Below are 12,823 nucleotides of genomic sequence, written 5' to 3'. Positions count from 1 at the left end.
AAATTTTTTGCATAGAATTAGTATAACTAGACATATACTAATGTCCAAAAGAAAGTATACACTTCCATTTATTATTTATAAAAAATAAATACATTCCCCTGTTTACATTTTTGGAGGATACGATAAGCACACTAAACATATAGAATTAGTAGAGAGACAGGATTCATATTCTAAATCACAATATGCAAATATCGCTTAAATATCTACAACATCTGCAGTGCATGGGGGGGGAGTTGTGTATGTAAATAGATACAATTGTTTTAACAGAAAGAGTGGAGGTTCATGTCTACAATACAAGCATTCATTAAAACCGGACCATTTCTAATTTAATCTATTATACTAAATATGTATTCTAACTATTGAAACTGACTTCCGTGCGAGTGATATTTATAACCTAATAATGCAATATCTGATTTCCTTAATACCGATAGTCTAATCTAATGTGTCCAATCTGATTCACTCTTTTGTTTGCTAAAATGTTCTTGCTACAAGTAACAATCATAAAAAATTGAATGTTTACCGAGTTTACCCCATCCTGGCCATCCTGAAGGCAGCCAATCAGATCAGGATGTAATTGATTAGTAAATAAATAAAATGTATGGCAATCAATCAATTTCTGTCAATCATTAAACAACTTTTTGTATTTCTGTAACTTATTACAATAGATAACATTATAACACTGAACCCTTCAAATGTCATATCTGATTGCCCCTTATGCATACCCATTAAAATACATTTGTCATCATTCTAAATGGAACTCAAAATAAAGATATTTTTTATACACATTTAGTCCAGATTTCCGTCATCAGTGTCTGTTTATGGTGATTGACCAATCAAAAGTTCATTAATTAACATCTAGATCTATAGAAATAAAATGAACTGAGAAGACTGAAGCTATGATATAAGTACAATATCAAATATCTACTTTTTCTCATGTTTTTTGTAAAAGTTTAATAATCCCCATATTTAAATATGTACATAACACAAACATATCATTAGCGTTCTGCCATTCGAACTAAATCACTAATATGCATATCTATATCATATTTATCCTCGCCAGTCACTTTTTGCAATACTTTTGACCCGCTCTTGTTGCTGATTAGTAAGACCGAAACCTGTCAATGAAAAGGCACTCTTGCCTGTATTCCCTGAAAAAAATGTTGCTAATTCAGCCATTTCAGGTAAACGGCTCTCATTTGATTTCCAGTTGACATGATGATGCAAGCGCTGATGGTTGTCTGACAGGTTCTATTAACCTGGATCAATACATGTAAAAACTAGAAAGGGCCTTTGAACCAACTGCTGTAGTCGTATCTGTGATTATACTGTAATTCAATTTCAGAGCAGCTATATGTCCCAAATAAAAAAAATGAAATAAAATAAAATGGGCTTTAACGTCCTATTGTTCTGCTCTGACTAGGTTAATTCAGTGTGCTATGATTACGAGACAAATTTTGCCTGGACAGCGGCACTACGGCTTACTCTTATATCGAATTCCAAATGCCAAGAGATCTTTTATGTGCATGCCAATGTGTACATGGGACGACCTCAGTTTTTCGTCTCATTCAAGCAACTATACATTGTCCCTTGCTAGGCCCTCTCTGTCCTGCACCACTTGACAAGGAGGAACCACACCGGAAAATCCTGATTAACTTATTGGGCATGCTAACGTCCTACCCGCTGAAGCACCATGGCTCCCCAAAATAAAGAGACACTACTACTAAAATAGTTATTCTGATAAGAAACTGTCTGAAATGGATCAAATTAATTCATGCCGATCATTTATTCAAATATCAGACTAGTATTTGAATATTAGAATACAGGAGTTCTACGATTGAATATTTGAATGACCGAACACTAATTATTATTATACAGTAGTATTCTACATTATCAATAATACAAACTACATGTATAAAATATAGAAATCTACACATCATAATACTTGTAGAAAGAAATCTAACATTTAATACTACAGAAAGACCTATTGCTAAAAATTCTAACAATTACTAATAATATTAATGGGGCACAAGACAATAGGAGGTAAATTCCATTTCGCTACAATATATTTTATTGTTCCATCTCTCTATCTTAAATGACAATCTGTGAAAATTTGGGTATTTAAATCAATTATGTGTCAAAATATCTCCTTTTTAAACGTGGTGACTCACGTAAAAAACATCATATGTAATCAACAGTCTGTAAGCACTTGCAAATTTCTATCAAAAATATCTACACATGTCAAAATGGCCTACCAAGTTCCCCAATTGTTTTTGTATTCCTTTCAGTAACAATCAAGCGATACCAGTCTTGTGATTTAAATAGAACCTACAAAATCATGGCCAGCGATTGCAATCGTCTAAATGAATCTTGGCAATAGGTAAATTACATACAGTTATTATTCTATGGTCATGTGAGTAATGTTAGGGAAAAGGATTTTACTCAGACAGTAGAGTTTCTGCTTACTAGTACTCTCATCATCAATAGTTCTTTTACGTGTACTCCATTGTGTACATGCATGCACCTTGACTTTTTGTTTCATGTGAACGACAAATGGGAACCAACCATGAAAAATCCTTATGGTTTGTCTTTGCCCACATTAGGTTTTGAACCCAGGACATTCAGTGCTCAACTACCACGGCCCACAAATCAGAAGATAAAAGAAAAGCAATGATAAAATAACTCCACAGCTCCACCATCCACAAAATTTTACATGAGGTAATAAATGTAAACTTCAATGTTTTTTTACAAGGAAGGAGGGACGACAGCAAGGCAGAGCCATGACCAAATATTACATCATTTTAAATTGACTGAATATAAACAGTAATATTAAAAAGTATGCTACAATGTTATAAAAAGTTTAAAATCTATGAACATATATTAAGACAACACAATAAAATGAACATGATTTACCTCATCCTGTGTTAAGTGATAATAGTGTACAAATAAACAATAGAACATATGTGTTAAATGTGTTGGTATTTATGGTAAAAGTGATAACATGCCATTGAAATGTGAATAGGTGAATACAATCATCAGTTAGTTATACAATCAGTATTTTCAAGGCGTTTGAATTTATATTCAAATCAGATATTTGAAAGTGAATTGAAATATTGAAAATGAATTGAAATATTGAAAATGAATTGAAATATTGAAAATGAATTGAAATATTGAAATATTGAAAATGAATTGAAATATTGAAAATGAATTGAAATATTGAAAATGAATTGAAATAATTGAAATATTGAAAATGAATTGAAATAATTGTAATATTGAAAATGAATTGAAATAATTGGAATATTGAAAATGAATTGAAATAATTGGAATATTGAAAATGAATTAAATTATTGAAATATTGAAAATGAATTGAAATAATTGAAATATTGAAAATGAATTGAAATAATTGAAATATTGAAAATGAATTGAAATAACTGAAATATTGAAAATTCTAAGTGTTTAAATAAAGCTTCATGGATCAATTAAAAGTTGAAAAATGACAAATGTTTATCCATTGTTATATATTATAAACATACTTAAAATACAGATGGGTCGACATCCTTTGATGTTGGCATACCATTATTTCAAATAATGGTACAGGCAATTATTTGCCAATCGTACATTATTTATACTAGTTGAAATTTTGGACTTGCGAGTGTCTGTAATTTAAGTTGTTTAATGGTCTCAAGCTTAAGACATTGCATAATATATTGAAACAACAGCTTGGGACTGACGTCCCTTGTGTTGTTTCAATATATTACTTGTTTCAATGTCTCGTTCTTGAACATTAAACCACACATCATGTAGTATAATACTAACAAAATAATACTGACCTTCATTATTTCTCGAAGATGGTTTATTTCATCTTCTATTTGTTTCTTTAAACTATTAAAGCGCAGATCACCCTCATCTCTAGCGTTCTTCTCATATTCTCTTCTTCCTTTCTGTTCTTGTTGTATAACCTTACAACAAAGAAATAAATAAACAATTAATTTAATGGAATAAAATTTCTCAGAAAATAAATTCAATTTCTTTAATCATATCTTGTTCCAAATAACATCATTATCAAATAAATTGCTGAGAAGAAGTTAATCTGACTGTAATAATGTTATTTAACATCAACTTATACCGAAGATAAGATGTGTGAGGGACCTTTGTTAGCTACTGATCCATCCTTGTGCCATTAGAGATCTAGCAAATGTTGAGAATGGAAAGTCATCTAAAATAGAAATCATTGATAGATGACTGTTTGATTGGCTTTTCGGCTGTTCATGATTGACTCTTTATGACTCACTATTGCATAATTAGTATAATAAAAGTACGTAAGCTCCAACCTACCTTTTCAAGTTGTAAGAATTTATCTTGCAATTCTTCTCGGAGTTTCATTTCTTTGGTTAATAGACGCTTATTGACATCTTCCACACTTTCTGTCAATTTTCCTTCTAATCTTAGTTTCTCGGTTTCCACTTCATGTTCTTTTTCTCTTTGTAACATATCTAGAGAATGTATAGCTTCTTCACGTTTTCGTGATTGATCAGCAAGACCTTGTTGTAATTCATTTATCCTGTTAATCAAGAATGTTGTATTTAACTAGCTATGAAAACTGCCCTGTGACTTACATTTCATTAACCCTCTCTTAGGAAACAGAGCATACTACTCATTTGAAGTCATTTTTTCTACAAGGTAACCAGAGAGAGAAAGAAATGGGGTTTAACTTCCACTCGACACAATCTAGGTCATTTTGGAGTATGGTATGGTATGATTCTATTTCAATAATTCAATGAGAAACCCACAATATTGGGCAGTAGAGGACCCTACTCCTCACGTACAAGCATGGGCTTAAAATCAGACCATATGATCTAAGGTGCACTCGTTAGTCCAACTAAATAATCAAGACTCTGCTATAAACAAACATCATGGCCATTATCATTGTTGTGGATTCGGAGCGTATATGGCAAGATTTTTTACTTGAAAAATTCTAGAGCTATTTTTGAAGAGTGCTATGTTTGAATCCCTGGTTTAACCAAATGCATCTATTTGAAAGGGAAGGTGAAATCTGTACACTGTTTCATGGACATGTACAAATCTGTTCAATAAGGATCTAATGTGGATTAAATTATTATCAGGATGAGGTAGAGCTTACTTGAGTTGAAGTTGCTGTTCCAGTGTTCTTCTCTCGGAACTTTCTTGATCTTGTTTTGTTCGTAGATCTATTATCACATCTCGTAACTCGGACAACCTGCAAGGTGGAGAGAGCTAACATTTTGGGACTAAGTGTAAACATTTTTAATTCAATAATTTGCTCATAAAGTTCTTTAGCTTTGGGATGAAATAAAAGAGCCTAAAGGACATCATTAGATTGGATAGGAATCGCTACTCCTTGGATCAAACTAATAACTTGCAGACTTGTGATCCCCTGTAAAACAGCTTGGATTGCAAGAAAAAGAAAATGTTTTTTTGGGGGGGAAACCCCAATCTCATTGATATTCAAACACCTGACACTAAAAACATACTTCATCTCTATTTTCCGACTGAACAAATATTGTACTCCCTGCCACCTACATCATTTAACTTTAACTCATAGTGTATTCCGTAAAAAAAAAGAAAACAAATGTCCTGATTCATTCACATCAAAGAGAACAAGAATATCTAACCTCAGAATTGTAAAAAAGCAGAAAGATGCAATGTGAACATATTTACCTGGATTCAACTTGTCCTCTCAAGTGAACGGTTGCATGTTCAGAATGGCTATTCTGGTCACCATGTTTTCGCAAAACTTCAACCTAACAATCATAGAAAAATTCATCATTTTTTAGTATTCTTTCTGAGAGAGAGAGAGAGAGAGAGAGAGGGAAAGAGCGCGAGAGAGGTGGGTTTACCGTCCACTCAACATGGTTTTATTTTATTTCAATGATTCACTAGTGTGTAGGTGTCTTTAACAGTGGGACGAATCTGGAGGTCTCGAATAAAACAAACATGCTGCTCCTTGTCACAAACAAGTGTGGGATCAAAACTGCATCCCTTGATTCAATGACAGACATTATGATCTAAAGCGCACACAATCATAGAAAAATTCATCATTTTTTAGTATTCTTTCTGAGAGAGAGAGAGAGAGAGAGAGAGAGAGAGAGAGAGAGAGAGTGGTGGGTTTAACATCCACTCAACATGTTTTTATTTTATTTCAATGATTCACTAGTGCGTAGGTGTCTTTAACAGAGGGACGAATCTGGAGGTCTCGAATAAAACAAACAAGGTTGGACAGAGCATGCTGCTCCTTGTCACATACAAGTGTGGGATCAAACTGCATCCCTTGATTCAATGACAGACATTATGATCTAAAGCGCACACATTAAACCATTCAGCCACCCAACTCCACCTAATTAAGATAGGCATTTTTATCTTCATATTTATGTTTTCTACTTTCCAAACACATTTTATTAGTAGCAACCTTTTTTCAATACTATTTCCCAAACACATTTTATGAGCAAACTTTTTTCATTAGTGTAATATCAAGTCGTGCGAAAATTCGTTGTCAATTCCAAACAATTATTCATTCACTGTTTCCGTATGTGATTTATATAGTACTAACTTATCAACTGTCAACAGGAAAGACAATAATTGATCGAACGTGTAAAAATCAATTAGTTCATTATCTTCAACAATTGAATTTCCGTAGAAAAAGGTTATTGTGTGAAATAATATAATGACATATTTATGAGCTAAAGTTAATTCAATATTAGCGCAAAAATCAACGACACCTCTTTTACAATAAAGACATTTATCAAACATTTCGATCTGTCTGGTTAACTAGTGTTTCATATCAGACTAGTAATCACTGGAATGGGACAGGAAGAATATCTGAATATTTCATATCCTGTTGCTAGGTCATGCAGATGAGATGAAAATGGGAAACTACTTTTTGGCTATATTCTTATTATTGATTCGACTTTCACAATATTGTAGTTTGCAAGGGATTAACAATACCTCAACTGACAGTTCACAGACTTTTGAGGGAAAAAAGAAAAGAACGAATTCTGAGCAGAAGAATTTTCCAGGACAATCAATAAGTTTCTGTTATTTAATTTAAGTTTAATCATAATGGCCTTATAAACTCTGTTTACACAGAATGAAAAGAGTGGGCTATGTGTTTTTGTATAATAAATTGCATCTTTATACAATGATAACCAATCAATATAATCAACTCGTTCGTGTAATGTACCTGGAGCCTTGTTTCATCTTCTAGTCTCTTTGTTTTGTTTTTCAGTTCATTGGATACTGACATAAGATCCGAGCCCTGAATGTCGACTTTGGTCCTCAGGGTCCTCAACTCGTCCATCAATTCCTGTGTGTGTTTTTCAAGTTTATCTCGAGCAAGTTTTGTTTCCAGTAGGCCATTTTCCAGATCAGCTAGTCTATAGAGAACATCAAAGAAATTGTTGTAATATATAAATCATGACTACAAATAAAGGATTTAATGAAACGTAAAGAGAGAAAATTCACTTATCAACAATGATAATAATGGTGTCATAGTAAGAAGGAGTCTATGTTACAACCTGAAGATCAACGAAGGAAATAAAATCTATTAAAAATTAAACGGTTATTTATTTATGTTATAACCTAAAGATCAATGAATGAATTAAAATCTATTAAAAATTAAACGGTTATTTATTTAACAAAGTCACAGTCTTTAACAACCTATATACTGAGACTATAACTGAAGACCAGACACGCATCTTCATATCTGTTTCTTGTATGATGGCAATGATGGCATTCCCTATGTCATTGGTCCATAATTATACAAATACCATGCACTTGCTCTGCTCAAATTCCTGAACATGCCCCTGTAGTATCAATTACTAATACCGATGCCAAAATCATAAAAGAATTAAAAAAACAACCATACAATCCAGTAACTCCATGGATTTGATTAGCCTTTAAAAACTTACTTGGATGATTGAGTATCTTTTTTAGATTTGAGTTCATGCTGGCTGTTTATTACTGCCTGCTCCACTCCTTTGGTATGATGGACTAGAGATGTCATTGCTGATTGCTCCTGAGCTAAACGATCTTCGGTGCTCTTAATCCGTGAAGACAGCTGCAGGATGAGGTCATTACATGACTTGAGTGAGGCCTCAAGTTGTTGTCTTGACATACTCTCATCCTTAAGTGTATCTTCATTTCGTTTGACCGTTACCTTTAACTCATTTTGAAGACGCAGTACCTCATCCAAAAGGGCACGGTTGGATTTTTCAGTTACATTCAACCTCATTTCCATAGATCTGACCTTTTCCTCTGCATCCAGAAGGTCACCCGAGGATGGAAATCGGCCAACTGGTTTACGACTAAAAGGTGAGGTACCATTGTTAAAAGAAACCAATTGATTATCTGGACCAGGCTGTGGAGAATTATTAGGGGGAATGGCTGGTAGCTGTGTATAACTTCCCCTCTGGAAACCAGCTGGTACTCTGGAAAAAAAAAAGGTAAAAAGTCAATAAATCTTGAATCATTATCGATAGTTTTATTTACAAAAATAGCTGTTGTTGGAGTTTCATGGAACTGGAAGTTGTACAACTCTAAAAATCAGGAATCCACAGTTCATTAATGCCACCAGGTCTTTTGGCCTTTATACCACAAGTTTCGGCCTTGGGGAACCCTAGTGTAGCCACCAACCCAGAATAGACAAACAACAGTCACAAATAATATAGATAATGTTCAAGCTATAATTAAAATATTTGGACGCCTTTGTTTTTATGAATCAAAGTTACAATATGTAAAATATACTGTATGTTTGTAAGCAGGCCCGTAACTAGGGGGGGGGGGGGTGTGTGCAAAAGGTGCAAAGCCCCCCCTGTAAAAGGTTTCGCCCCCCCCCACCTGTGAAAAAATTGTCGACCATTATAATAATAGATATACATTGTCCATCAATTTTACAGCACCCCCTGAGAACACTTCCCGCCCCCCCTCACCCTCGTTGCTCTGAGCTAGTTACGTTCCTGTTTGTAAGTATGACATTTATGGATCCCAGGACATAACATAGAGGCCTACCATATAGGTCTACTTCTATCTTGTATTTCGTAACTAGTTTTTTTAAAAGAAAAAATCAAAACAAAAATTAAAAACTTCATAAAATGTATGCTTAAATTAGCATAAAATCCACTGTGGATCAATAATCCATCTCTATATCAAAACTTTAAAATAAAAGGAAACATAAATTTATAACTGTCATAGTTACAGTATACAAATTTATCAACAGGTATGTGGCTCTGTGAGTATGACACTTGGTTACTAACCAGAATACCCCTGGTACCATCCCACTGCTACCAAGGAAGTTCCTCAGATTTTTTTTTAGCCTGGTCCCCCTGTCAGATGCAACAGAAGATACATGCACCTGGCAAGCAAAAGGCATTTAGCCCTTTGTGGCCTATTCATTTGTGTTCACGTAAAGGACCCTTGACAGTTAGAATTCAATAAAGAGTACCGGTAGGTGAAAACCCAACTATGCAGGCAAAATTTCCTTCACCGAAATATGCCTATAGCGTAGAATGTGTCATTAACCCGGTTGATAGTGCTGAAAAACCTACAAAAATATACAGGATGTTAAACCTCATTTTATTTAATTTTGATATATAGAAATAATAATACCTCTCTAAAGACCTATATAGATAGGTCTATAGTACAATTCCTTTCTTTTCTTATTATGGACAATTTTACAAAAATAACTCAATATTTTCTTGATAAATATTTAATATTTACATTAGAGCACTACGAATCTGGAATATACAAAGTCTGTCTATAATAACAAGGAACTCTTCTAACATTTCTCCTACACAAAGATTACATTCAGTCTTTGATATGTCCTTTGGGAAAAAATTGTAGGTTGCCAGTGAATTAAACATGTAGCTCTCTGGCTCTGAAGATACATTGTTGCATCGATATAAATGGCATACTACTCCCACTAAACACTGCTTTAACGAAGGCAAATTTCTGTTCCAAATTATGACTGATCAATGGTCAGATTAACAAATAATAACCAACGGGGTTACAAAAGCATTACGCTTAAAACAGAGCTCCAAATTGGACCAAATATGTTTACATAATGTTACGGCATAGTCATGACTCACGATTTTATTATGCCCAATTAACCAGTGCATAGCAGAATATTGCAGAAAAACTAATTGCGTGACAAACAAGGCTATCAAATCGAAAACAATGTAAACAATACTGTTTGGAGACGAACATACTTTCACCGTTTTTAATACCTTAAATCACTGTCCAAAGTTTTAGGGAAGACCCCGATTAAACGAAGAGCTGTCATGTTGCAGTACTTGGGATAGATTTGATTGAACAGGAAGAATAGACAAACTCCATCAAAAGCTCAAGTATCAGAAGCTAATCCAGCAATGGCCAGAGTGGGATTTCTCGGGCCATTGCTTCATGAATATGTATAAATGGAAATTATCAGTATGTCAAAATAGAAATAACAATAAAATATCATTAAAATGTTTAGCCTCTACAGGGTCCTCATGACATCAAATTCAGCAAGAGCAACAACTCCAATAGTAATTATCAGAAATCATTGAAATTGAATATGATTCTTTGTCTCACGAAAATAAGCAGTGTGTATAAATTCCAATTCAATTTGTCTCAGATTATATTTTTGATAGTAGATAGATGTGACCAATACAGTTTTATTAGGGATGTTAGATAGGTTGTGCTAAAATTATCTTAAAATAATTTCAAGTCTACATTTGTACATGTGTCCTTAAACTATTGTCACTGAAATAAAGATAAGAGAAATTGGGTTTAATGTTCACTCTACACAAAATATGGTACAATATTATTTCCATAATTTGCTTGCCTATAGGGGTCTTTAACAGTGGGGGGGGAAACAAAATGAACCAGACCTCAATTTTTTTTAGTTTATTTTAACGACTAGATGATTTCCTTGCCAGGACTTCTGACAAGCGGAAACCTAGCTAGAAAATCCAGAGGAACTTTCTCGACCAACATTGATATCTAAGTAAGGACCACCTGGTAAGTGAACCACGTACCATGACTACCAATAAATCAATAATGACAATAACAGCAGTTAAATGCATCATAATGTAAAGTCTTAATACATATTGTTTTATATCATCAGGATGAAAGACACTATTTTATTATGAGTATCAAATTGCCCATTGGCATGACAATAAATAAACAAACAATAACAAACAATGGAAACATTCACGTCTGCAGCATATTTAATAAGCCTCAATACAGTATCTAGTATGGTATCAATTTACTCCATATTCAATAGATTTAACATTAGATTTTTTAAAGGGACACATCTATGAGATTAAATTTTGACAGAAATGTATCTTGGTGGTCTTACTTTTAATATCGTATGTTACATTTACAAGTCCACCTTTACGTTCATTTCATTTAGAGAATAGAGATTGGTTCACTAACCCTAAAACTAGAATTTCAATGGTGGTTCTCTCAACCTTTTTTAGCAAACGGCACTCCTTGGAACACATGAAAAAAAATAGCGGCACACCTGGCTAAATATATATGCAAAATATTTGAATTTTGCAAAATAAAAACAGGGTTCGGCAGACGGCACAACCGCTAGACAGAGACTGTCATAGAATGCACATAGAATGACTCAAACTAAATAAAGAAAAACACAGCTATGAACTTATCAGTAGACACCTGTGAATACTCAATTGGGATCACATGGTTTTTTGCATTTTCTTAGTGTGCCGTTCAAAATATCGTGGCACACCTTAGGAAGATCTCGCAGCACACTGGTTGAGAATCCATGGTCCACAGTCTCAGTGGGTTGTTGGAGGGCAATTGAGCTCAAGAAGTTTTTTACACTAACAATTAGAGTTACATAGAGTTTGTTTTAGAAATGCCCTATTTTGCTGATGATATCTTTGTACATACTGAACTATATCAACCCATTTTTGTACCAATATTCCTCATAAGTTTCAACATTTACAATATAATAGTTCGCAAGAGATTGACAATTCCTCCAGTGACAGGTCAGCAGATTTAAGACTTTAATCAATGATCTGCAGTTAGATTCAAGGTGAGTCAGTGTCTATTGAAATTTAGACAAGACTTTAATCAACCCAACATTAGGTATCAAAACCTATCGTTTTTATGTTAACAGGAATGTATTAACTGACTGATTGTACTTACTGTAAATTTTGTAAGGATTTTTTCAGCAAATTTTCACGTAATAAACTCTCACGCAACAAGTTTTCACGAAACAGATCCATTGTATGCGATCAAAAACCTACTACTCCTCAATTCTTCAAGTCATAAATCCAATCCCAGCACATATAACATTGACTTATCCACAAATTGAATTCAACAATGTTCAATTTAATGACACAAAATATTCATCAGCATGAAACTAATCTTGGCACTGAATATTTGAAGATCCTAATAAAACATCAAACACTTGTTTTACTGTACACATTTGATTAATTTCTTTAGAAAAATCATTTTCTGTCATGTTTCAAGTTCTAAATTGATCGAAATTTCATTATGGAGTTTTTTGTAAGGTTCGTACACACTTCACAGACTTAAAAACAGGTTTCAAAGAACATGTATCAAACACTTGGTTAGGGTTTAGGTAGCTAGGTAGCCGCTAAATACAAGATCAAGTACAATAACCATAATCTATTATTGAAAAAATAGATATCACCTTCTTTACATTTCGATCTATAGCATATAGCCTTTATTCAATCAATGATCAATGATTTTTATTATTATAAATTCCCTTTCAATATTGACTGTGTATAATCAATGGTAAAGTCAACAATAAATATCATAA

The 12,823-nt window shown here is 33.4% G+C and overlaps 1 protein-coding gene across 3 annotated transcripts in view; it reads right to left on the bottom strand.

The window, feature by feature from the left end:
- Positions 1 to 12,823, bottom strand: part of LOC126810447 (coiled-coil domain-containing protein 154) — a 42,753-nt gene that overhangs the window by 21,265 nt on the left and 8,665 nt on the right. For all 3 annotated transcript variants that reach the window (XM_050535524.2, XM_050535522.2, XM_050535523.2), the window contains exons 2-7: positions 7,941 to 8,459; positions 7,214 to 7,406; positions 5,695 to 5,777; positions 5,138 to 5,233; positions 4,333 to 4,558; positions 3,828 to 3,956 (exon numbers count right to left, since the gene is read on the bottom strand). In XM_050535524.2, the coding sequence (XP_050391481.1) occupies positions 3,828 to 3,956; positions 4,333 to 4,558; positions 5,138 to 5,233; positions 5,695 to 5,777; positions 7,214 to 7,406; positions 7,941 to 8,459 (1,246 nt within the window). The remainder of the gene's footprint in view (positions 1 to 3,827; positions 3,957 to 4,332; positions 4,559 to 5,137; positions 5,234 to 5,694; positions 5,778 to 7,213; positions 7,407 to 7,940; positions 8,460 to 12,823) is intronic.

This window comes from Patella vulgata, chromosome 2 (genome assembly GCF_932274485.2).
Source record: "Patella vulgata chromosome 2, xgPatVulg1.2, whole genome shotgun sequence".
Classification (NCBI taxonomy): domain Eukaryota; kingdom Metazoa; phylum Mollusca; class Gastropoda; family Patellidae; genus Patella; species Patella vulgata.
Note: the sequence above shows the minus strand (reverse complement) of the source record. Positions and strands in the feature narration are given on the sequence as shown.